This window comes from Electrona antarctica, assembly GCF_951216825.1.
Source record: "Electrona antarctica genome assembly, chromosome: 14".
Lineage (NCBI taxonomy): Eukaryota > Metazoa > Chordata > Actinopteri > Myctophiformes > Myctophidae > Electrona > Electrona antarctica.
The window spans coordinates 20953836-20981356 of NC_136795.1; the positions used below are offsets into that span (position 1 = coordinate 20953836).

At 42.4% G+C, this 27521-nt stretch overlaps 1 protein-coding gene across 1 annotated transcript; it reads right to left on the reverse strand.

Annotated features, from left to right (window-relative positions):
* Window positions 1–42: 42 nt before the first annotated feature.
* mvp (major vault protein) lies at window positions 43–24946 on the reverse strand. The gene is made up of 17 exons (XM_079521099.1): window positions 24806–24946; window positions 21801–21961; window positions 20528–20723; window positions 19455–19590; window positions 18970–19101; window positions 18165–18259; window positions 17423–17659; window positions 16082–16207; window positions 11001–11225; window positions 10066–10301; window positions 8809–9006; window positions 7903–8047; window positions 7056–7267; window positions 4735–4851; window positions 4287–4413; window positions 963–1151; window positions 43–530 (listed from the first exon to the last, which is right to left on the reverse strand). The coding sequence occupies exons 2-17, from the start codon at window positions 21959–21961 to the stop codon at window positions 411–413; spliced, it is 2652 nt and encodes an 883-aa protein (XP_079377225.1). The 5' UTR covers window positions 24806–24946; the 3' UTR covers window positions 43–410.
* Window positions 24947–27521: the final 2575 nt, after the last annotated feature.

Below are 27521 nucleotides of genomic sequence, written 5' to 3' on the forward strand. Positions count from 1 at the left end.
AACAGCCCTGTTCATATTAATTAAAACAAAACTAACAAGGTGTAGCAGAATACAATTTTATTCAAACATTTGCCATTCGAAACATTACACAGTAGTGTAACAGTCCTACCTACCTTGAACAAGAAGCAATTGACTGCAGTAGAAAATATATGTACTGTATACAGTATAGAACCCTCACAAACCAACAGAAATAAGAGAGCCAAACAGAAGAGTCAAAAAGCCCATAACATGGTCAAAGTGAACAAGGCTGGAACAAACTGGTGAGAAACCACCTTCTTGCATCCTTTCCATGAAATTAGGAAGAAAATGGTTAAGTGCAATAGATTCTAAACACAGGCAGGCACAGGAGGCCCAGGCAACACAATCTCGTGAAGAGAAGTGAAGAGGAAGGTGACTCATTCATTCATTCCTCATTGTCCCTGGGTGGACAGCGCCCCCAGGAGGCCATTGGCGGTGGTGAACAAGTTGATAGGCGAAGCGCCGTCTGTGATCAATGTTGACTTCAGCCCCAATGACTGAAGAAGTTTGACCTGGAGGAGGGGAGGGAGGGAGGGACGGAGGGAGGAGAGAATGAAGGTATTGGGGAGTGACGGTGAGAGTAGGAGGGATAGAGTTGTTGAGATTGGTCTAACCATGTCAACTGGGTTATAAGAAAGCAGTTCAATAGCAGTGCTATCAGACACTAGACGTATACACCTATGAACTAGACTTCCAGTCGTTAGTTATATATGGGTCAATGTGTGCACTAACAAATTATTCCCCCCTGTGACACCATTTTATGCCATTTGTGTTTTGTGATATTTTACTGTTATTGTTGTCTTTTTTTGGCGGATTGTATTGAGTTTCTGTATGGGTGGGTTATATTGTTTTTGACTATTTAAAATAATCATATATGATTTTAAAAACACAAATAAATTCCTGTGAAAACAGAAAAGAACCAAAGCCATTGTTTCAGTGTGTACCTGCATCTCAGGCCCAGCCCGGGCCATCTCCTTGATGGTGTCGCTGCCCAGACAGTCCACCATCTGTTTGAACCGCTGGCTCTCAATCTGGGCTAGTCTCTCCTGTTTGTCCACGTCCAGATTGTTTACTTCCTTCTTGTAGTTCAGCTCCTGTTCCCGAGCCTTGGCCAGACGCAGCAGCTCTCCCTCCTACAAACACACACATATTAAATGTGCATGTAAACAAGCCGAGAAATAACAAGAGATGTGTTTACATTTCTGATCTGGTTGCCCTTCGATGCCACGGATTTACAACAGAAAACGTTATTGTTCAAAACAAATGGAATTAGTACAAAAACATAAAGAGTTTGATATCAAATTGCCTCATTATACAAGAGTTCCAACCAAGTAATTCACTTGACATGAGCGATGACTAGAGTATAACAGCAGTGGAACATTTAACTGTATGCATCATCATAGTCATGGTGTTCCAATATAATTACATTAACGTCATCTATCGCATAGCTTAACCCATTTAGACCTGAGGACGCATCTGTGTCATATTATAGCTTTTAATCAAGCTCTGATGTTAGCGTTGTCCTATGTTGTGAGCTTGTAGATCGGACTATTTGTGGTGAATGCTCCCTGCAGATTAGGGGGCACTAGGGTTCACTCATCAGAATCACATATCATCTGTCGAGTGGAAACCTAATATGTCCAAAATTTCAGGATTCAAATTCATAAACAGCAAAAGTAGCAGATCTACAAGCTCAGAACGCCGGGTGGAGCTTGTGGATTGGCTCATTTTGATGCTTTTGTGTGATACTGTAGTATCAAGTAGGGCGTTAAGGAAAAAACGCAAAAAGATAGAATACGGAGATAAGAGATTTCTCCCTGACAGCAGCGGTATACCATCAAAGTGCCCATCAACAGACTCTTATTTCACTGGTTGCACACTCATACATATGTACATGAAACGGAGTAGCTGGCCAGCGGCAATGCAAATGTTTGTTCATTGGCAACAGTCCAGTCCCAGTCGACAGCTGAGCCGAATAAAATGATTAACCACACACACACACACACACACACACACACACACACACACACACACACACACACACACACACACACACACACACACACACACACACACACACACACACACACACACACACACACACACACACACACACACACACACACACACACACACGTTAACTAATACATGAAGCTTGTAGAGCTGTCGTAGAAAAGCAATAACACACTGTTGGTGGTGTTGTTGGACGGCACAGTGAGCAGTTGGCCCTGTGCCTATGACTCATTCACAGCCTTACTGATATCCTTACTGTGTTGGGTGGAAAACTTGTATGTCCAAAACCCTTTAAAAAACAAAGCGCTTGTAGATCGGCTATTTTCACTACTTTTGTGTGACACTCGTGAATTTACAAAAGAACCAAAACGTTGAAATAATATGGAGATACAAGGTTTCTGCAATCCTATTAACATTACTAATCCTGCATGTCACATTAGCTCAATTACAATTACTTCTTAATTACTTAAGCAATTACTTCTTAATTAACCCAAAAATTAAGAAGCACTTTTTTATATCAACAAATTAACATGGAGATATTTGTAATAGATGTTGTATTATGATCACACAATCAACAGTCGCAATGCGACATGCTGTGAGCTTATAGATCGCCTCTATTGTATTTGTGTCACAATCAAAATGTCCTTCACTTCCATGCATCAGTGGTGATCGGCTGCACACCTATCTCACTTTAAGGTCACATCCTTATTTCAAATGCCATATTGATTTCCCTGCCTTTTCAAGCCGTGGCTGCCAAGCACTGCTCTTTTAACTGAAATTCCCTTTCTCCGTCCGTCTGTCTGTCTCTCTTCTCTGTCTCAGTAGGTGCGGTTCCATTAAGCCTTTGCGAAAAAAGGAAGCGTATGTTCATTAAGTCGAAAAAAGAAAAGCGAATTGTCGGTGTTTCCATTAAACTGATAAAATGCGCATATGCAATAAGTTCATGAAATGTGCAGTAGGTTGCACTGTTTTGCCAGTAAAGTGAGGCTCATGTAAAGTAGTCCTAATCGATGTTCACACCATTGATTTGATGCGCTGTATGTATGCTGTATGCTGTATGTATCTCAGTTTAACGGACGGGACCCCATATACTGCGCTATAATCTGATCCCTGGTCAGCGGCTGACCGACCGTCTGCTGCTTTCACAGTATTGACGACACCTACAGTCAAAGAACGTACAAAGAACGATTTGTTGTGTAATGCTTGTCTTAATATATTCGGGGCACATGTAGCCTATATGTCACGGGACTCGATTGGAGCATACTGGTCGTTTATACTGTAAATTGATTGACAGCTGCAAACAGTTGTGAATAACTTGTTTCATCGGCTATATAGCCTATAGCCTACACGTTTAGGTTGCTTATCTTATGCAATGAATATAAATATATAAGAATAGATGAAGCATATGCATGGATCGAAATCGAATAGCCTGCAGGGAGTAGGGACCCAGGCAGCTATATAAAAGTTTAGTCTACTACACTACTCGTAGTCCACGTGTGTGTGTGTGTGTGTGTGTGTGTGTGTGTGTGTGTGCGCATATGTGTGTGTGTGTGTGTGTGTGTGTGTGTGTGTGTGTGTGTGTGTGTGTGTCTTGCATCCATACAGTAGCGATCCAGATATCAAAATGATCGGAGCGCCCCGATCAACTCCGGAGGATTCAGACTTCATATGGGATCTTTGAACACGCTACACAATTATTAATCGGACGGGTCGGGTAGTAGTAAATTGGAACCTTATATGAATCCACAACATCACTCCCTCTCCCTCTCTGTCCACCATCCCATGCACCGTTCACTCCACTGCCTCCCCATCGTTGTTTTATTTTATTTTCCAACTGTTCAAAAGCGATATAATGAGAGTTCAATGCTTTCTAATTAAAAACCTTTTCCGCAAGTGTTTCCATACACTATTTGCGCATTTCCCTTTTTTCGAAAAAGCCTAAATCCACAACCTCCAAGCGAAAAAGTGTTTTGCGAAAAATGGAGACTTATTCGCATGTTGATGTGTTTCCATCCAGGAGATTTTGCGCAAGAGCCTTAATGCGCAAAAAAACGGCTTTATGGAAACGCACCTACTGTTTCTCTATCTTTGCAATGGAAATAAGCATTATGTTCTTGTATTATTATTATGCATTTTTGGTGATAAAAATGTCTATCAATCAAACGAACACCCTCATAGTTACAACTACAATTGCTCTGTCCCCCACACCCACACACACACACACACACACACACACACACAGGTACTGTACGTACAGCCTCAATCCTCTGGGCCTCAGCCTTCAGTTTAGCCTCATTAACAGCTGCTTCTCCCTGGATACGAGCTGCCTCCGCTCTGGACTGAGCTTCAGCCTTGGCAGCTCCTGTGCTCTCCACCGCCGCACTGGAAAAAAGCACACACACACGCACACTGTCATACTTCCATAACTCCTTTATGCCTGCATGAAAACTGAAATCAATAATGTAATCCATTGACATTCACCATTTGCTGTAATTTTCAGGTTACTTTGCCAGCAAAAACAAAGCAATGGCTTAGAACAGTGGTTCTCAATAGCAGATATAAAAGCTTACAGCGTGTCACCCCATGCCACGCTGCCAGCTTGGACATTTTAGAAAAACCTTGAAAGTGAAACATTTTGAATCATTTAGCTTTTTCTTTAAATCTTCTCATAAAACCAACAACATGAGAGCTTGTTGTGTTCACCTGAGAGCCTCCAGCTCCAGCAGTTCCCTCCTGGCTTTCTCCGACTCTGCCTGGTCGGTGATCTTCTGTCTCTCCAGTTTACCCCGCGCCTCCTGCTCCAGACGCTCCGCCTCATGGCTACAGACGCACACACACACTTTATAAACACTAAACACTGGACTAAACACTCTTCTTTAAGCCTATAAATTGTGAGCAACTTGACTTTTCCACTCACGATTAACAATATCCACACACTGTCCTCTGAACTCGAAGTTGCACCCTTTATCAACGTTTTTAGGCCTTTATCTGTGGTATGTCTGCTTCCTAGACGCATTTCTATATGAGACTATGCCATTCATACCCGGAAGTCATGCGGGAACGCCTACTGAGAGGCAAAAATAATATTTTCTGGCCTTGACAGCCCATACATCCAAACAGAAAAGTCGTATCTGATTGCATTAAATGACGTTAAACTCACTTGGTCACTCACTTTATGCATGTGCATACCCTCTATACTGAGGGGAGATCAGAGTGTGAGAGAGAGAGACTTAGAGGGAGAAACGGCAGCCTAATTAATTTGATTTGCATTTACTTCTGTTGTATTATCAAATGTTACATAATCAAATTAATGCACCATTTTCTTCTTTGAAGGGTGGGGGGCTCTTAGTACTGTATGTGACCTAGAGACTCAATGTCTCAGTGGTCTGACCTAGTTTTAACATGAAAGAAACTGCTCCAAAATAACACATCCACCGTAACCATTACAAAATGGTTGATCACACAATATTCCAACAGCTTTTTTGACAGTGATAACAGACCCATTATATTGTTGTAATGGGACTGTTATGACTGTTAGGCTGAAACCTTTTATCTCCATATTTTAACTGTTTTTTAAAATAAATGAATGCCCTACTTGTCTTGATCATACTACAGCGGAGGAGATATGCATCCTACTAGAATTCAAAGCAAGATTATTATAATTCTCTTTTAATCTCTGACCCCAATCTTAGAACATTTGTATTGTTAAGACTAAGACATGATTGGATCCGATATATGGTTTGTCATTTTGTTCCAGAATGTCTAGGTATAGAGATAACAGTGAAGCTCAGATCAAAACAGACAATTCTTGTACTATACACATTATCTAGTTGCATTTATGCAATAATGGTGAATTTAATTTTAACTATCAATAATGTATTAATTTTGATGACCCTCGGGAACCCCTGGGCATTCCTGTTGAGAACCACTGATGTAGAGAATTACATTTTGCAGTAAGATGATCCTTAGTTATTTGGTTCAATGTGGACCCACTTTAGACCTCGAAAGCCTATGTGGGAAAGCGTCTCGTGTCATTTGGTCCCACATTTTTTGCTATAATATCGTCATAAGTTTCAAATATGTTTTTTGTAAATGAAAGACCTACATCATCGCACAAAAGTAGTGAAAATGGCGTTGTGCGAATGTAGATAGGCTATTTCTTTGTTTTTAAAATAATAATGGTTTTGGACAGGTTTCCACCCAATAAACAAAAGTTATTTGAATGAAAATAAATAGAAATAAGTTTTTCCCAAAATGTAGGTTAGGATTTAGAAGGACTCAGGTCTATTTGTTTATTTGGATCCCCATTAGCTACTACCTTAGTAGCAGCTACTCTTCCTGGAGTCTTAAGGTGGCCTTACACTAGCCGATAATCGGGCATTTTTGACGCTCGGGGGGTGCCCGACTCAATCGGGCACCCCCCGCGCGCGATCGGGATCGGCCCGATCAACATCAAGAATGTTTGATATTTGCTCGGCCCCCGCTCCGATTATCCTGTAGTGTGTGGTGCTGTCAGATTTAAAATGCCCGATTATCGGCTAGTGTAAGGCCACCTTTAGTGGGTTAAATCAGTGGTTTTCAACCAGTGGTCCGGGAACCACCAGTGGGCCTTGAGGGGGTTCCAGGTGGTCCCCAGCTAAATTGGTAACCAAATGGACCCTTATAGATCTTTAACTCTTGAGAGGGTAAAATGAAAGCAAATGGACACTCCCGGGTCCATTTGGTTTCATTTTACGCTCTCAAGAGTTACATTATTGTTAACATCTGCATTACTAAATTTACAAGAAGTCTACACAACTCAACATTTGCCTGTTATCTCTCCTATGGTACCAACATAAATACAGCATGGAATTGTGGACAAAATCCTGTCCAACGACAACAAATATATAACGTTTTGGGTCTGAGAGGCTAAATCTCATCAAATGGTGGTCCGTGGCTCAAATACCCAATAAATAAAGGGTTGAAAATCATTGGGTTAAATGAACGCTGCGGGTTTGACGTGTGTGCGTGTCTTTGCTCGGTACCGTGCGGCAGCCTCCTGGGAGTTGGTGGTGATCTCGATGGCCAGCTGGACGCTCTTCTGCAGGGCATCTCGTGTCCTCTGGTCCACTGGCTCCACAGACTGGATGTCCACACTGCTGATGCTCAGGTTGTTCTGGCCGAAGCGCAGGCTGGGACGCACCGCCAGCTTCTCATCGAAGCCGAACACAGCAGAGCAGATGATACGGTTGGAGTTCTGCAACCACACAGCCATAAGAAAGGGTCTTTAAATGCCATTTAGAAGCAGCCCGATAAAGCACTTCGATGCATACTGAATCCTACATATTTGTTGTGTGCTGCACACTGACACATAATTAAAACCTGATTAACAGATGAACCAATTTGGGAACCCATCGGTTCCCAAATTCCTCTGAATTTTCCTCTGGGAGTGTCACGCAATAGAATCATGTGGAGAACAGGATGTTGGCCGGTTTGGTCAATCAATGACTGCAAGAACAACATTAATATGCCATGGTACTGACTAGCATTCTAGAACAGGGTTTTAGTATCAATATATATCTCTATCATCACTAAAGTACACCAATCACAGCTCTCGGTTCATCAACATTAGCACAGAAGCATATGTTAGTGGTCACTGTAGCCTAGTGCAATGAAGGAAATAAATGATTCCACTACAGTAAGTAACTGAATAAATGTTTTCAACTGACATTTCAAAATGGAAATTGCATGTGTGGGGCGATTCAAGACACTTAGCCAATAGCCAGATAAATGCTAATTAATTCAGACATCAGAAATTGTCGGAAAGCCTCATCAATCGCGCCTGGAAAGCATGGTTTTATTACAATTATGTGTTGCTTTTAAAAGGCAGACCTTGTGGAAATCGTCAAACTGCACGGAGGCGACGGCTCCTCTGATGCGGGAGGCGATGGCCTTGCAAGCATCGCCCACGAAGTCTGGGACTGAGAACAGAGCTGCTGCTTCGCCAAGATCTGCCCGGTTCTTCACTTCAAAATGCCTGAAACACAGAGGATGGGGGAGGAACACAAGGAGAGAGTGAGATATATTCCATTAAGACCACCTACTGTAAAAGATGCATTTGACAGACTAAACATGTTGGCCTCTCATCCAGGGCAGTGGTTCTCAAACATTCAAACAAGAACTCTCGCCCAAAACACGCTCTTCCCGGGTCAAATCCGTCAACGTCGGAACGGTTGCCGGCAGGTATTCCTAAATGTAACCTCAGTAAAACTATGCCTAACCCTAGACGTATTCCTAACCTTAACCTCAGTAAAACGAATACAAGAACCGCTGGGGGTGAGCGGCCCGTGAAAAAGAACTGGGGGCAAGTGTGTTTTGGGGTGAGGGTTCCGGTTACCCTAGGGACCAGTGGCTTGTAAACAAAGAGTTGAAAGTTTTGTAGGCACCGTTTGCGTTGACAAAGGAAAGATATGGAGCTCAGTGTCTCGCTTTCAGAAATCCTAGGACTACAGTTCCTGTACTGCAGGAACCCAGTATAGTGTACACAGCAACTTGCAAGAGGGGTTGAGTTGAACAAAGATTTTGGCACATAACACTAGACTAATCGACTATGCATCATCTCATTTTCGAGGGGGGCATAGTGCTATAGTGAAAATAGCAGATCTACAAAAGAAGGGGACCAAGTACAAACCTCTGGGAGACCCTGATCAATGAAGTATATAGGGTTTAAGTAGTTATGGCATCTCAGCAAACTATTATATCCACGCATGAACCAAAATGTTGCAGTGTTTTTTTTACCAGTTGTAGCTGAGCTGGAGCTGTAGGCGGGCGTGGTCTGCCGTCTCAATGACGATGATGTCCGTGAAGAAGTCGGGTCCCAGCAGCAGACACACAGCCTTGATGGTATTGGGCCTCTTGGGCTTGTCCCCGGACAGTGACAGCACTGTGAACTGCTCGTCTGGTCCCAGCATCACCATCTCTGGACCAAACACCACCCTGTCAACGCATTACATGGAGACAGACAGGTCAAGATCCTCAACTCCATGATGATCTATGTAGTGGTTCAGCTCCTCCTCCACAGAGCCATCATTTATCTATAAATTGCTCTCTCAATCTAAATATTTATATAATAAATTGTCGCTGTCAGGCAGAAACCAGCCAACTAAAAATGTCAACTGTTTTATTCTATTTAATACAATCAGTGCAATTGACCAACCTTTTTTTTAAATTAATATTGAATCAATGAAAAGTATTATGGCGCTTCTGACTAAACCTCCTAACTCCATTTGATCCTCCAAACTGTCGGTCAAACCACCTAACTCCAACTTTGGAGATTTGTTTTGACGAAGTCAGACATAAAAAGAATGTAATGGTCAAAAACCTCCTAACTCCATTTGAGCTGTATTTAGAATGATATTTAATGGACACAATGAGAATGAGAATATAAGGACACATTCAAGTATCTGACCATGTATAAAGTCACCATACCAACTTTGATGAGGCAGTATTGTGTTCTAAAAACCTCTTTTACTGAAAAGTTAATATTTTGGACAGGTTTCTGCCCGACAGCAGAGATGCTTACACTGCAGGACAATTGGGGAGATTTGGGATCAGGAACACTTCTCCCGACTATCAACTAGGGGACCAGTATCTGCCCAGATGATCAGAGAGAGTGGTTCAAAGATCCTATCTTAAGCCTCCCAATTTGCTCACAGACGATTGGGGCCACCCAGATAATTTACTTGGATGATTCCAGGAGTGGCACGCTGCCATGGCCGGAAGGGGGCTTTTTTGCCCCAACTTGAGCATTGGACAGTATTCCTCTATCTTTCTAACTAGTAAAATTAACACTCAAGATTTGACAGTGTATCTAGGGGTGAAATGTAGCATTTTTCTTCTTTTAATGGCTAAAATAGCCAAGCTACAAGCTCAGCTATAAAATAGGGCTTAAGTGGTTAAATTAGACTCATTTAGTTGATACAAAATAAAATACAAATTAGAATTGGAAATACTGCAGTACAATTTTGAGTTATTTTCCTCCACTGTGGTGCATACCTGGCCTTCTTCTCTCTGTAGTCGTAGACCTGCACCGCAGCATTGTGAGGCACTCTGTAAGACACCACCCTGGTCTTGTCCCTGGCTCTGCTGTCTGCTCCGCTGCTCCGGTCAGAGCGGTCCGCCAGGGGGTCTTTGGTGGACAGCAGCAGGGCCTCCACATTCTGGGGCAGCGCCTTCTCCCACAGCTCCTCGTCGTGGGTCAGCATGTAGCTCTGGCCGATCACCGCACGCACCTGCAGGGGGGACAAAATGATGTCAAAGCATATCAGAGGTTTACCAGAGTGAGTATGAAATAGTTCCTTTCTCTGAGAACGTTGCCGTCAGAAAAGTCTGCTACAAACTCTAAATACCCAGCTCTGTGCCTTGCTCAATGGCACCTCGGTAGCCTCCACTAGCACACTGTTTCTCGACAGTGGCTTCAGGGACCATCAGTATATATACACACATGAGTCTGCAACTCAGTATATAAATGAAAACAAACTGATATGGGTCAATTTTGTACACTCAATAAACACAGAGGATTACCTTATAGAATAGGGATGGGTAACTTACTTTGATTATGGAGAGGGCCACTATATTTCCACACTCCAGAAGGCCACATTGCATTTACTGTCAGGCAGAAACGATCTACGATCTACAAGCTCAAACTACATCGCCCCCTTGAGCTTTTTGCCATTTTTTAATTGGAATCCTGAATTTCAAATGCATTTGGTTAATGGTTATACTTATGTTAACTTAGAACTTAAATACAAATACATTGGACATAAAAGCCAATAAAATGGTAATACTAGTCATTAAGCTACTATATAGTCTGAACAGTAAATAAAGCGGGTTTGCATGTTTGGAATTGGCTAGTCACCGGGGGAGGGATAAATTAAATGAAAAAGTTTGGGAATGGCTGCACTAGCCAGCCTTTGGGAGCTGGTGATCACCTTTCCGGTCTTGATGTCTCTGACGTAAATGCCCTCGTTCTCGTCCAGTGGGATGGCCGTGCGTTTCACCATCACCTCCACGGTGGTGGGGGGGACGTACTCGATGGGACCCCGCAGCATCCAGCGGTCCCCGGGCCGACGTAGGACTCCTCCGCTCCTGCGTGGGCGCTTGGCCCTCTCTGTTGCCAGCTCCTCCTCATCTTCCTCCTCCTCCTCTTCCTCACCCTGGCAGAGAGAACGGGGGAGAGACGTGAGGAGCGAGAGGAGGCTTAGCGTGGCAATGCACCGTAGGGAGGGAGGGGAGGCCGGGCAAGGAGGAGGAGTTGTGGGGATGGGAGACATGCACTGAGGGAACGCAGGAGGCATTAGAGGAGAAAGATGACAGCAGGAAAGAACAAGAATGAAGAGAGGAAAAAAAGAAGAATGTGAAAACAAAAGTCCAGGCAAGTAGGAAATAGAAGGGAGAAAAAAAAGAATAATATGAAATAGTCCAGGCAAAAATAGAGGACGGAGAGAACCCGAAGAGGAGGAGAGGAGAGTGGAATGATGGGGTTTGAGAAAGAAAGGACGAGAAGAGGAGAACAGCAGTGCAATTTATCAGACAAGTTAAGAGAGGAAAGATTCTAGAGCCAAGGATAGAAGAAAACATTGGGCATTAGAGTGGATAGGTTAGCGGGACAGTACGCTGCATGCATTGCCTCTCAGTTATTAAACCATCCCATCACAGATACTGCATTTACCCTAACCACACCAAACATAATACGTTTATACGTTAGATTATGATGAAACCATGTTTAAACCAATGCCTAAGCTCATATGTCTGCGGCTGTTTGCACAATTATAGGCATTGTCCCGCAACCCAAGGAAAAGAAAAGTAAATAATCTTTGTCTTTTACACATTCTTGATGCATCGAAAATTCCATACCACCACAGTATTTAGTAATTCCATACTACCACAGTATTTAGTAATTCCATACTTCCACAGTATTTAGTAATTCCATACTACCACAGTATTTAGTAATTCCATACTTCCACAGTATTTAGTAATTCCATACTACCACAGTATTTAGTAATTCCATACTACCACAGTATTTAGTAATTCCATACTACCACAGTATTTAGTAATTCCATACTACCACAGTATTTAGTAATTCCATACTACCACAGTATTTAGTAATTCCATACTACCACAGTATTTAGTAACCCACATGTATGTCTCCGTATGTCTGAAAGCTTAATAGGTATTCAATAGTCAACTACACCACATTAACCAGAAATGACATGGCAGACACTCCGGACAGTGACCATGGCACGTCAACCTTTGATTAAAGAATATACAGTATAAATGCATCTAGAATGTAGTAATTTGTTTAAAATGTGGACAAACAGCTCATATAAACTCAGCAACAAAAGTTTGGAAACTTAACTTTGGTCCATTATTTCTCCACTTAAATAATACCAATCATTTTAATCGTTGATTAGTCACCTTTACAACGAGGTATAGATTGTAAGGATCGGGCTTTCGTGGACACAGCTAAAAGTGTGGGTAGCGCCTCTAAAGAATTTGCCAAAAAGGCAAGTGGTTGGTATTCAACCCTTGCTTTGAGTTGCTAGTGGATTGGATGATTGCACTCTCCCACAGTAATAAGGGAAGAAAATACACATATTGGCAATTTTTACACTTTATTAATTTTACACTTGGGAAGAGTGAGTTAGGGAACTCAGTCTGAAAGATCCATACGCAGCCACATCTTGGTATGGTATGGGGCAGTATCTGTCTCACAGTCAAGACAGAACTTCAAGTTGTCATCATTGAAGGCAATCTCAATGCAGTGAGATATCGGGATAAGATTCTGGAGCCAGTGGCGATCCCATAACCCATATCTTCAGAATCTGGGACCCAACGCCATCCTCTAGGATGACAACGCTCGCCCCACAGAGCCAGGATCATCACAGAGTAGCCTACCCCCAGAATTTGGGAGAGGAGAGGATGGAATGGCCTGCCATGTGTCCAGAGTCAGATCTCAACCCAATTGAACACTTGTGGGATCAGCTTGGGCATGCTGTACGTGAGTGACCAACAGAACCACGTTGGCTAGGTTAGTTGACCAGGATGGTGCCAAGCTGTTGCAGCTGCTTTTGGATCTTTCACCCGCTACCGAGTTCCCTAACATAGAGTGTAAAAATGGCCAATATGTGTTGTTTTTTTCCTTATTACTGTGGGAGTGCAATCATCCAATCCACTAAGCAACTCAAAGCAAGGGTTGAAATCCAACCACTTGCCATTTTGGCAAGTTTTTGGAGGCACTACCCACACGTTTAGCTGTGTTGCTCATTCCACAAACGCCCGATCCTTACAATCTATAGCTCGTTGAGAAGGTGACTAAAATGACGATTAGAATGATATAAAATACAATACCGATTGCTATTCTTTAAGTTGAGAAATAATGGACCAAAGTCTCCGAACTTTTGTTGCTGACTTTACATGAAACCAGATGGCCACCAGATGGGGCACTTTTCTAAGATTCCATGTGAATCAATGCCATGTGATTATGTCTGAAATTAAATACTTTGTGTATAGCATATAGGTATGTGATTTGGTCACACCCTAAATGCATATCTCTTTGACGTATATGTATTCAGGTTGCGTGATGAATGGAGCATTCTGTTCTTTTACACAACCAGTTGTACCAGAATGACCACTCAACCCAGCAATGAGTACAGAAATGTTTGTTCAAACTAAAATACTAAATACCCAAGCAGCCATTTACCATTATTTACATGGCAGTAATATCATTCCACACCATAAGAGAGCGAGAGGAAGAGCAGGTGTAAAGAAAGCTAACAAAATATTAAAGTAGCTAGAAATGAAGGGGGAAAAAAAAGAAAAGAAAAAAAAACGCGAGGGAGTGGCCTCCCTTTCCAATCTTTACTGGCATTCATAGTATGAGTCAGGGATACAACACTTCCTTTTTTAACTTCAATTCCGTTTGCTGTCATCTGTTCTCAGCTAGATACACCACATACAAATACTTATAAAAACGTGACTAGCCCACACCATAAGAGAGCGAGAGGAAGAGCAGGTGTAAAGAAAGCTAACAAAATATTAAAGTAGCTAGAAATGAAGGGGGAAAAAAAGAAAAGAAAAAAAAACGCGAGGGAGTGGCCTCCCTTTCCAATCTTTACTGGCATTCATAGTATGAGTCAGGGATACAACACTTCCTTTTTTAACTTCAATTCCGTTTGCTGTCATCTGTTCTCAGCTAGATACACCACATACAAATACTTATAAAAACGTGACTAGCCCAACAGAAAGCCTTACTTATTTGTACATTATTTGAACATCTAGACATAAAAACTGGACTGTCATGGTTGCCGTTTTGAAATAGATATGCTCAGGAGGCAGTATGCACTAATTGCCACTCTTTCACTCCATTTCTTATTCGTAATGTTATAGTCCTCAAAGGATGGGTTATCAACCATTCATAGCATTATACTATTACTAGTTGTAGTTTTCTGTTGCAGTTTTCTTAAATGTTTGTGGCTTTCGCCTTTATTTTATATTTTTTATAGAGGGATAGACAGTAGGCTGACAGGACATGGGGAGAGAGACAGGGGGGGGGGGGGGGGGGGGGGGGGGGGTGACATGCAGTAAAGGCCATCGGGAGTCGAACCCGCGGTACACTGCCAGACTGGGCTACTAGCTAGGGTGCCTGGACCGGCCCAAGCCTCTCTTGCAGTTTTCTAAGCAAAATATTGTAGTTGCATGAAGGGACTACTTAAATTCTTTACCACTTAGTAAGTAAGTACATTTTATTTATAGAGCACCTTTCGAAACAATGTTACAAAGTGCTGTACAGTGGTCAACAGGTAAAACAATGTTAAAACAAGGGCAAGAAACAAACAAAAAACAATAGAAAGCAAAACATTGAAATGCAAATATGTCAAGTAAAAATACATCATAAAATAAAGTGCTTACGAAATAAATACGTTTAACAAGTTCTTAAAACCGTCGACAGCTCAAAGGGCAGGGCGTTCCACAAAGTGGGAGCAACCACTGCGAATTCACGGTCCGCCTTAGTTTTGAGTCTAGTTGTCGTAATAGACAGAAGGACCTGAGAGATCTCATGTTTGGCTTTGCATGCAGTAGTTCGGAGATGTAAAGTGGAGCCAGCCCATGTAATGCCTTATATGTTATTAAGAGAATTTTGAAATTGATCCTGGATTTGACGGGCAACCAATGGAGTGCAGCAAGCACAGGTGTAATGTGAGATCTGCGGTTTGTGTTTGTGAGAATCCTGTCGGCTGTATTCTGTACTAGTTGAAGTTTATGGATTGAGGAGGAGCTGAGGGTGGTGTAGAGTCCATTGTAATAATCGAGGCGGGAGGAGATGAAAGCATGAATGATTTTTTTCTAGGTCTGGAGAGTGAGGATTGGTTTGATTTTTGAGATGTTACGTAGGTGAAAGAAACAGGACTGGGTGACCTTCTTAACATTCCAGGTTCATGCGGTTGTCAAAGAGGACACCCAGATTTCTAGCGGAATCGTTTATATTGGATGCCAGTGGGCCTAGAGAAAGCCGAACGGCGTTGGTGATGCTGTCAGAGCCTATGATTAGGATCTCTGTTTTGGGCATAGCAATGATAGGCAACGCCTTCGAAACTATTGATCAGAGCACCAAGGGGTAGCATATAAAGGGAGAAAAGGTCTGGACCCAGAATGGAACCCTGGGGAACCCCACATGTCAAGGGGGCGGAGGACGAGACATAACTGTCAACGGTGACAGCGACGCTACTCCCTGACAGATAGGAAGAGAACCAGTTTAAGGCCTGGAGATTCAGCCTCTCCAGGTCATCCATGTGACATTGTTGGGGGACATTCCGTGCTTTAAGCACCGCCTCTGGAGGTCAGCAGGGATGAAATAGAACTGGCATTAAATGAGTTATTTAAGATGACCCAATGATATTCTCCATAGAGAAATTACTTCCCAGGGGCCGAGTGAGTGACGTCAGCACTTCGGTACTCTATACGTTTGAGAAGCACTGCCGTTATGGCCCTTGCCCCCTCCGCCTGTCCTCACCTGCTCGGTGTCAGTGAAGGCCTCCACAGCTCTGAGGACCAGGCCCTCCTCTTCAGACAACACGTACACGTCCTGGATGCCCTGCTCCAGGTGCTCGCCAGGCTGCAGGAAGAACGAACGCTCGCCCTGAAAACAGCAGAGGAGGAGGAGGAGAGGGAGAGGAAGCACTGTTATTTTGACAGCAAATTTATTTTGAATAAATTAATTTAGTTTTAGTCATATTTTGAGTCTATTTTTAGCGGACAAAATGTAGTCGTAATGGTTGATTTTACACATGGTATTGAATATAGCCGATCTACAAGCTCATCGCCACGCGTTCAGAGTGCAACACCCAAGCACAACGAAACTAAAATAACTGTTTTTTTAGTTCTACTGGATCTCTTCTCCACTAGTCCCTCGATAACATTTTAGTCTAGTTTGCAATTTGCATTTATTGATGACATTGTCAATTTTAGTCTTAGTCATCAAAGCTTAGTTTTTATTTAGTTTGTCAGTGAAAGGTAGTTGAACATTTTTCATCATAGTGTTAGTCAGCAAAATGAACACTGAGAGGAAGAGATTTACTAGGCTTCAAGGAGAATGGGATATTAGACTGGCCGAGTTCAAACACAGGGGAAGCTTCTATTATTATATGGTTCATCTAAAAAACATGAATCTGTGCGGTGGTTTAATTTTATGGATGGATATTGGATAGCATCACTGTGATGCAGACATTGCAGAAACATCAAAGTGTACCCGTGTTGATATATGCACGGCATTGTACATTAATAATTCCGTCAGTCCTGATTAAGACAAAGAATGAAACAGCCATGTTATGCCGATTACCTCATTATATTCAAGCCCCCTACAGAACCAAACAGACCATTAAAGAGGTCCGTAACTGAGTGTTCAATTTGAACCAATAGACCCTTTGAGAGTGTACAAATGGAAACCCCTGACCCTTTGAGAGTGTACAAATGGAAACCCCCGACCCTTTGAGAGTGTACAAATGGAAACCCCCGACCCTTTGAGAGTGTACAAATGGAAACCCCCGACCCTTTGAGAGTGTACAAATGGAAACCCCCGACCCTTTGAGAGTGTACAAATGGAAACGAAAGACGCCCATTTGGTTGAAACTTAGACACATGGATTAAATAATAAATACAATCTCACAACTGAAAAATGTGTTTGTGAAATAGTTAAGGTGAAAGGAATTTTGTTTATTACTAACTACTTTTGGCAATTTAAGTGCATTCTGATAACAATACTTTTGTACTTTCACTCAAGCAAAGTTTTAATTCAGGTATTTCTACATTGCACTATTGATACCATTTACTGAAGTACAAACTGAGTACTTTTTACCTTGACCACTCTCTTCTGGCCCAGCTGCGGCTTCCCGTCGGCGCCCACGGGGTCCATGATGACGCAGTACTGCCGGCTGGTCAGCGTGGTCACGTGGACCACGCCCACCACCTCCTCGGCCACAGAGGGGATGTGTGCCTCCCTGTCCGCCATGGTCACTAGCCACTCCTCGCCCGTGTGCCGGTCCCGCCCGCCATCGTCCCGGAAGGGACGCAGAGCGCGCACGTGAAGCGCTTTCTACAAAGGACGGACGGGAGAAAGAGGCATTGTGCCAAATAAAGCAGTGGTTCTCAACCAGTGGTCCTTGAGAGGGTTCCAGCCGTGGTTCCCAGCTAAATGGAGAGTTGGTAACCAAATGGACCCTTATTAGATCTTTAACTCTTGAGAGCGTAAAATGAAGGACCCTCACAGGTTCAATTGGTTTCATATTATGCTCTCAAGAGTTAAATTATCTGCATCATCTGCATTACTTATTTTACAAGAGATCTACACAATTAGAGAATGGCCTATAATTGTTATTTTTGATCAACATTGATCTCTCCTATGGTACCATCAATACAGCATGGAATTGTGGACAAAATCTTATCCAACGACAACATATTCAAAGTACGTGGCTCAGATGCCGAATAAATAATGGACCTTGATTTGAAAAGGGTTGAAAACCACTGACCGTAATAAAGCATATCTCTCACACAGAGAGAGAGAGAGAGAGAGAGAGAGAGAGAGAGAGAGAGGTGGTTACCTTGTCAGTGAGGATGAAAGCATTGACAATGTCAATAACTTCTTCATGGGCTCCAGGTAAGTATGCTCCTACCTTCCTCACCAGCCATTCCTCACCTAGCATGTACACATTTTGAAAAATATTTAAAAAAAAGGTAAACGTTTTCTAAAAGATCTACAAGCTCACAATGCCTCACTGTGTTACAAAGTTAAATGTTATCTAAAAATAAAAGATCTATAAGCTCACAATGCCTCACTGTGTTACAAAGTTAAATGTTTTCTAAAAAATAAAAGATCTATAAGCTCACAATGCCTCACTGTGTTACAAAGTTAAATGTTTTCTAAAAAATAAAAGATCTACAAGCTCCCAATGCCTCACTGTGTTACACATTGGGGGCTTCTGCTATTTTTGCTAAGTATATAGGGCTTAAGTTGTTAGGAACTTAAGCCAAACGTCTTGTGATGATAGCTGAAATTCCCATTGCTTGTTGGCAGGTGGCGAAGGAATGTCGTCTTCTGTTTAAAATGCTAGAGTATGTTATTATAAAATCTGAATGACCGTGGTACTACTACTACTTACTGATTGATTGTTTTATACAGTGGGGACCTCATGCATCGTCTGGTGTTGTGTGATGTCGTTTTGTACTATATGGTTATGTGTTGTCGTTTTGAACAGACTATGAAGAAAATATCCCTTCAGGAACAATAACAATTATTATCATACTAGTCTTAGTTTAACTCAATATGGTTTTTCCATATTGGAATCAGATGACGTGCTATTCAGTTCTATTCCACATGAGTGTTGGTGCCGTCGTAGCACACAGTACCAGTGACCCTGCGGACTCCGCCTCTGTCCACGCCCTCCTTGCGAGCCCTCAGCCGGATGGCCTGGTTCTCTCGGATGACCGTGGCCTTGATGGTCTCCAGCACCGCCACCTCCTTCTTGGGTATGTAGGTCCCTGTGGCAGAGGGAGAGCTCACATCAACTGCGTTCACTTCTTACACCAATGGACATTAAGCAATTTATAGATGTTAGGTATTAAGCGGGTGGATTGCAGCACAGTCTATTTAGAGTTGTGTGATGTTAGGCATTAGACAATCTGGGAACCCATTCGGTAACAAAAGAAAAGTGGGGGAACAACTTCCTTTTTTGTGTTATAGTTTTTCGGAGAATCTGTCTTGAGGGATTAGGATTGTGGCAGAGTCGTATTTAGACCTGTGTGAAACAAATGCAACACTGAGGAGGGACGCCCCCTGTAACGTCCTCAAGGACCCCAGGGGGTCCTCGGACGGACACTACTTTCCTACAGACCTGGACCTTCGAAGAGCCACTCGTCTCCTGCCACCCTCTTCTCTCCCCCGTCCTTCTCTCCCCCGTCCTTGAAGTCCAGCAGAGCCTGGAGCCTCAGTGCAGTGTCAGGATACACTATCTGAAGAGGGGTTACATCCTGAAAGAGGCAAGAGTTCAAGTCACACACCTTCACAGACCCCAATGCGAAGCCTGATTTATACTTTGCTATAGGATGGTGTCCTCCGGTCGCGAGATTGCAGATCTGCTGTTTTTTTGTGCAGGACACAGGTGTGCAACGAAGTATAAATCAGGCTAAAGCTTTGTATTGTTTGAGTTAGTGTTATCAGTTTGCCAGGCTTATTGCCCTGACAACACATTGCAAAGTAAGGCATTGTCTGGGCAATAACCCCAGCAACGTGTTATGTGTGGGTCAAATAGGCTCGATGTCTCTCCCTGCCTCCCTCTCTTAAACTTTATGTAAATCATTTGATGGCTTTGTTGCTCAATTCTGATTGATCATTGAGGGCATTCTGTTGTTGCAAGTTCACAAAAGCAATTTGTTGAGCCATGAAAATGGTGCTAAAATATTATTGCAATTACTGTATGCAACTCTGTAAGTTTGTCCACCGAAGTGTGCTGAAGTAGCTCAATTATGCACATCTCTAAATGAAATAAACATTTCATGTCAATTTTAAATAAAGTACTTCAGGATCATGCAAGACGGAACTTGTCTTTGACTTCCCTTCCCCTGTCTGATCAGTAGGTCAGGTATGGCTTTGTGCCAAAACTGGCTACCTCATAAAATGTGATATGAATGTGTCTAATCTGTGTGTGCTCATGGAAAGTTGAATGAGCACAGCACTTCCGTTCTTTTCACAGATGTACATCTGGAGTTGCACCAGCCATGTATTATCTACGACTGGTCACTGAGCTGCACCATTCCTCAACCAGCGCAGTGGGTCAGAACCCAAAACTGGACGAGGTCACACTCCATGATCCACGTAGTAAATTGGTTCAGGGTTCATGGATAACGTAACATTTGTGTCCCAGTGCCAAAACCAGTGAGGAACCATTCCTTTAGGGCCCGCACCCACCTGTTGGATCTCCTCTCCTGGGTAGAGGGGGAAGGGGTCCTGGGTCAGACGGATCTCCAGGTCAGCATGGCGGAGTTTAGCCTGACCTGCCTGGTCAAACAGCACCTGGTCGTTGTCGTCGCGAGCTACCGGGTTGATGATGACGCAGTAGTGGCGTGGTGGAACCATGGTCATACGAACGGGGCAGAACAGCACCCTGGGAATAGAGAACAGAGTCATCACGTAACATTAACACTCACACTGCTTGTTGAGACTTGTTGCCTTGTGGCCATTTTAGCTGAACAATGGGATGTCCTACTCCGTCAAGGAAACACTAGATGTTTCCTCCACATTTTAGTTAACAAAACAAATGTTCTAAAAGACATGACCTAGGTCTAGGAGGAAGAAATTATGAATTGCATGTATGCTGTTAAAGCAAATATCTGCAGTTATAGCACGGTTTGTTTCTTTTTTTTCCCATTATGCACCATCAAATGTATTGACTGAGATTTTCCAACAAACTTTTGACACGGTGTGACAGCTCCATGAGTCTCATGTATATTTTGAGGAGGTGAATGTGTGTATAGTCAATGTACAGTGAACTCCTTTCAGGCATTCAGTAATGTGGTTGAATTTTGAGCAATAGTAGGTTTAGGTTATGAATGTTGTAACAAGCAATAAATCTATGTACAACTCAATCTGTTCAAAAATATGCATGAACGCATCAAAAATGGAGATCTCAGAAATCTCAGATAGAAGCTGTATGGAACCAGCCTCCCGTATAGAAAATCCTGCTGCTATGCCATTTGTTGCCAGTTGTGCGTGTGCAAACAAATCAGTGTGTAAATGAATAAGGAAGTTTAGTATGTGCGTGCACACACCAGTGGTTCTCAACATCAGGTCCGGGGACCACCAGTTGTCCCTTAGGGGTCTGTAACTCTGAGAGTGCACGAACTGAACCAAACGTTCATTTGATTCCATTTTGAACAAAGTTACAATGACACTGACAATTTTATTTTACTGTGTAAATTGGGGTCCTCCAGTTTGAAAACCACTGTTTAACAACATTCTTCTACACTGTCAAAGGTGCCATCATAGATACGGTATTAATGTGCATTATGGAGAGAGCATCCTCTTCATCCAGCGGATTTGGGACACAGTCCTCTCTAGGAGGTACCTTATCCATTAGATGGCATTGGCCATGCTGATCTCATGGGTTCAAGAAAGTTCCCCACAGATCTGTGGGTATCGGGTAATGAAAGTGCCAGGCTACCTTATCCACCCTGGCCCTCACCTCTCATTGTCCTGGCGGATGTAGGTGAGTGGTCCGATCTCCACGCGGGCGATGTTGGTATTCTGGTCCAGTACATGGATGTAGTGGTGGGGCGGGATGCGGATGATTGAGCCCTCCACGTCAACCTCTGGCCCTCGGTTTCCTGACTTCTTGGACGCCATCTAGAGGACAGAAGAGATGTTGCAGTCAGACGTAATAAACTCCATTTCATCGCTGTCGGTGGAAACCTTGTATGTCCACAATCGTTACTTTTCAGGAAATGTTAATAACAACCTGTGTTCCAATGGATCCAATTTCATTATTAGATCGGTTAATACTTCTCTCTTCTCGCTACTGGTAATACTATTAATTGGTTAAATATATGCATAAAACACACACCAAAGGTTTAAGTTTTTGGGGGCACGTCATCATAGGGAAAGTGTTGTGATTTGTGAGCTTGTAGGATCAGCTTCACGGTTAGGATTAAGAACGTCCTCTTTGTAAAGGACAACCTGTCTGTCGCACTTTAGTTGGCATCTGCAGTATTTGACATGAGCGAGGAATGTTTTTGACACTCCCTTAGTCTCTTTAGGTATGGATATACGAAAAGGAGGTGAAGTACAACTAAGGCTATCAGGGTTAACCTTAGCCCTGGTCCAGTGCGTCAGAGTCTCTCACTGACGCCCTGTAGGCCTCCGCTGCTCTCTAGCAAAATTTCTCACTGTCGTGGAGGGTTAGAATTCATTCCCCGAAAATAAACAAAACCAGGTAGCTACTCACCGAAACTAAGTTTTCTAGACCTAAGAAAAAGTCTATTCTCCAAGCTGGGAAGCGTCTCAGTTCCCCAGCTTCTCTAAAAAGCACAATTTTTGTCATGAAATAAAATGCATCCAAGTGGATCGGGCAGGAACAACCCGGAAATGCCGTAGTAGAAGAAGTTACTCTGTCCGGTACATTGCTTTATTAAAATGGCACAAAGTGAATTTTAGAGAGAAGCTGGGAACCTGAGACACTTCCCAGCTTTGAGAATAATAAAAAAAAAAGTAATTTTTTTTGGGGGGAATTCTAAACACTCACACGGCAGTGGGAAAATTGCTGATGACCACAGGGTGTCAGTGAGAGACTCGCTGACGCACTGGACCAGGGCTCGGTTAACCTCACCGGCCCCCTCCAGCAGAAAAGAGTGGAGAAAGAGGCAGAGTGCCAGCAGCATACGCAGATTCCTTAAACACAGTATAACACACTGAAAGCATTGTGTGGTATACAAAAAATAGTCAATTAAGTCACTTTTGAAAAGTGAAAACTGAGATATTGTTATAACATTGACATATCACATGAAACTTAGCATCTCTAATGGGTATGTCACATAGGCCAAGTGGCCAACACATCAAAATAAAATTGTTGTAGAGGGAAAAAGGAAGGGACCAGATATAGACCCCTGGGGAACTCCGGTCAATGAAATAGAGTATACATAGATACAGTATAGGGTTTAAGTGATTAAAACACAGGAGAGAGCCATGTGGTTTTACTCTGAGGAAGAAGAGTGACCTGTTCCTTAACACAAAGATGGACACACCCTTTTAGAGATGAACACACTGTACTGCAAAGTGCAAACACACCTTCTGCTCAAACAAATCGGAGCTTTACATAAACATTACACACCACCACACATTGCACGCAAAGTATCCTATGAAGAAATCTACCATATGCATTAGTGCCACACACACACACACACACACACACACACACACACACACACACACACACACACACACACACACACACACACACACACACACACACACACACACACACACACACACACACACACACAACTGCTTAAACAGAAGTGGAGCTACTAGCAACTACTGTCTGATGGGAAGGTTAGCCTTTACTGTATGTAGGCTACACCTTAAAACCTGTCCACTGAAAATACAATATACAATATATAATGACATGAAATGATAAAAAAAAACATGTCGCATGAATAGAATAAAAAGTCCTTTATCAGCGTGTAGAAAAATAATCACCTGCAAGGACTTTATTGACAGGAAGTAGCTCATAATTGCCCTATAACCTCAAATGTTTTCAGAAACATATTGGGTGTCCTGTTTAACTTTAAAACGAGATTGTTTGCAATGCAATCTTTGTTCACATTCAACAGTCACATGTCCTCTGTCTAGTATAATGAATCATCATATTATTCCCACACATTACATATTTGTTTGACAAGGGCCAGGCCATTGATTGATTGACTGTTTTACATTTCCGTTGTTGTGAAGTTCAATGTTGAACACAGCTCTCCAAATGTATCTTTAGGCTGTGACAGTTTGTTTCAGAAACACATTTTGTTTCAACTACAAAAAAGTACAAGGTGCAGTCTATTTCTTTTTCAATATTCTTTATATAGCCTACATTAGAGTGTCGTTGTAATAGGAGGTGTAAGGTAACGTATAGCTCCTTTCGGAACCCTACGTTAAAGTTTCTGACATTTTGATGACTTTAGGTCCAAAGGAGCTCAACCCGGGGGGTCCGGAGACGGGCTACGTAATAACATCATAATCAGGGTGGGGGGGGGTTCAAAGTCCGTCAACTCAGCCCAGCCCATGCAGTAATAAGACACTACTCTGATTGCACTTCAGAATAGATACCTGAGCAACCATTAAAAAAAATATATATATATATACATTATACATTACAGAACATTATTATGTCCACCGTTGTCAGGTTCTCGTTCAGGTTCATATAAATCTCTCAATTTAAAGAGTTTAAATTCATTCAAAATTAATTAAATCTTCGATTTAACTAAGCAGCAATTGACCAGGGATTCTGTCAACTGCCAAATCTTCGACGTAGGTAACATTATTCGCACAACAAACGCCGAGATAATTCACTTTATATTAAGATAAACAAGATGCCTCTTCAGTTGCGTGACTTGCAACTTGAACGACGGTACTTTTAATTTCACTCCCCCGCGGCGCTACCAGTACCTTGTACCATAGATATTATAAGTTTATGCCTTGTACCTTGTGGTGTTGCAGTTGCTCCGCAGAGAAGACAAACAGCTGGGAAGGTCCTCTGGTCCAGTCAGTGTTCTTCTGAGTTCTGACTGTGATTCAAGTTCAATGTTCCTCCTGTTTAAATGCAGCAGCCAGCAAGTAGGCTACATGTACAGTACAACTGTACAAGACAAAGTACCTCTGAGGAGATGAATGAGGAAGAGAAATAAATTATACTCTATGGAAGAAACAGCTGAGCAGAAGGCGTGTCATTCCAGGAAGAAGGAACGGTCACGTGCTGCTAAGAGTAACCAATCGGTGTGTGTGTGTGTGTGTGTGTGTGTGTGTGTGTGTGAGTGTGTGCGTGCGTGTGCGTGTGTGCGTGCGTGCGAATATATTATCACTGTTTGTAAAAAAAAAAAAGGGAAAAAAAGGGGAAAAAAAGCCTAGTGTAGCTCGGCCGTACGTGTGTTTATGCAAGTGTTTTAAACATTTTCACTTCACTGTGATTGATTAAAACTAAAAATATATAGGCCTACAATATTATTACATATGTCTCATGTGATGTGTGGGACAAATCATAACGAACACATGATGGCAAATCATGTGTCATAGGCTTTGCATAGGCTTTGACGTCAATGGACCACACTTTAATTATTGTTTACTTCATGACGTCTATGCAAACGCAAAACAAAACCAAATGTAGACCCTGTCCAAGGAACAAAACCATAAATTAAAACATTCAATTGAATGCATTTTGAACTTTAGAATGCGGTTCAATTTCACATGCATGCAGAACAATGGTCAAGAAGTGAAAATGAATGATAAATATGATTCACAGTTTCACAGGACCTTTGACTGAGAGACATTTGGATGAGCGCCTCCAGCACATGCTCAAGTCTGATACATGTTTACTCCTGCATCCTACCTGGAATGTCACCCTTAATAGCCCTCAAACCCTAGCGTCCGTGTTCTGCATGGGTTAACATAATTTGGTGTAGAGGGAAATACTAGCGCACTTAGTCTAGAGCCCTGTGGTACCCCAGGCAACCAAGGCAACCAAGTAGCTATACAGTTAGGTGGTTAGAGCAGGCCAGAAATTTTATTTTGCCATTTGATGGCAAAAAAAGAAGAAAGGAACATTTTGACCCTGTATTGAACAGTCTGGAAGACAAATTGCCTTTTCTTTTCTGTACGAGCCAGGGCATGGTTTATTCATAGTGTCAAACTGAAGAGAAAAAAAATTCGCTTGCTACATTTGAAGAGAATCAGACAACCCTGTAAACATGCACAAAGCTATATAACAGATTTGTGAAAATCGGTAGCCTAGCTTTTAAATGCTTGTCAACTGTTTTCCTTCTCTTTCCTCCTGTAATGTGATGCCATAAGTGTTCAGTAGTTTAGCAGTTCTCAACCTTTTCTGGATTAAGGGCCCACTTGAGTCTTGAACGTCTCAAAAGCGTTCTCAGCCCACCCATCGTGACCACTTAAAATTAACATGGCAACCATAAATTCACTGGTCAGATGAGATGGGTGGGCCGATCAATCGTGTTCGTGTTCAAGTCTTGGATCAAAGGAACTAAAGACAGTTACGTTCCTTTACAGTATATCGGTAATATGACAATGGAAACTCAGGTTTTAAACAGGTTTTAAAGAAAAAAATATATTATTTTCTTTTTTACATTATTTTTTTTAGTTGCCAATTATTTGGAGGCCCACTTGCTATATACTTAAAGCCCACCAGAGGGCCCCGGCTCAGAGGTCGGGAAGCACTGCAGTAGCCTAATCTCTGATTTGCAGTGAATTTGTAGTGTTGCATATATGAACTCCACAGATATTAAGTTTGCACCACATCACCTTTCCAGTGTTGATGGCATTCCTAGTGCTTGAGTTTATGAACAGCAGGATATACATGTAGCACATAAAGCTTGAGATCTTTGGGTTAAAGAATATAGTGAGAGGATGATAATTTTGTCTGATCCATTATAATTATAACTTTAATGTCACTAATGGCTTTGTACAAGTAGGACTACTCATGGGCACTTTCGCTTTGCTTAGGCTTGTGGCACATGGGCATGGGCAATTTACTAAGGTGTGTGCTGATGTTGCGCGCCGAAAACAGCCGATATACAAGCTCACAACATGGCGCAACGTGATGCACCGTGGGCTTGTAGAGCTGCTATTTTCTGTGTGCAGTGCAGGCAGCACACAAACACGTATAACTCTGGCTTTATAGTATCTGTTGCTCTTAGCATTAAAATTCTCTGTTTAGCAGTATCGTATTATAGCTGGGTATCATAATTTGATACTATAATGTATCCGTTTTGCAATGTACTGTGTGAACTTTAGTTCAATTCTGCTGTCTTAGTCCAGGCACCATACTGAGTGGTAGAGTGCCTGACTGCAGTGCTTTCAGCAACACTATAAAGTAGCATCCAGTCCACTTCAACCTTTAACCATATGAACCCCAGCGTCCCTATTCTGGGCATGTCATAATAGCTGAACATTCCTTGAAAATAGATCAACATTCGGCGAAAATGGGTGAACATTTGGCAAAAATAGGCGAACATTCGATGAAAGTATGCGAACATTCAGCAAAAATAGTGGATCTACCAGCTCACAACATTGCACTGCGATGTTGAGTTTGTAGATTGCCTATTGTTGCTATTTGACATACAACTAAGTATATAGGGTTTAAGTGGTTAATATTCATGTCTATATAGGTAACTGAGCAAGGTTGCAT

Excerpts from the sequence above, each read along its gene's own strand:
- mvp (XM_079521099.1), bottom strand. The coding sequence starts at position 21,961 with ATGGCGTCCAAGAAGTCAGGAAACCGAGGGCCAGAGGTTGACGTGGAG. Across the intron at positions 10,302-11,000 it reads GAGACATCAAGACCGGAAAG|GTGCGTGCGGTGATCGGCCA; the intron begins GTGATCACCAGC and ends TCCCCCCTGCAG. Across the intron at positions 7,268-7,902 it reads AGTTTGACGATTTCCACAAG|AACTCCAACCGTATCATCTG; the intron begins GTCTGCCTTTTA and ends GTGTGGTTGCAG.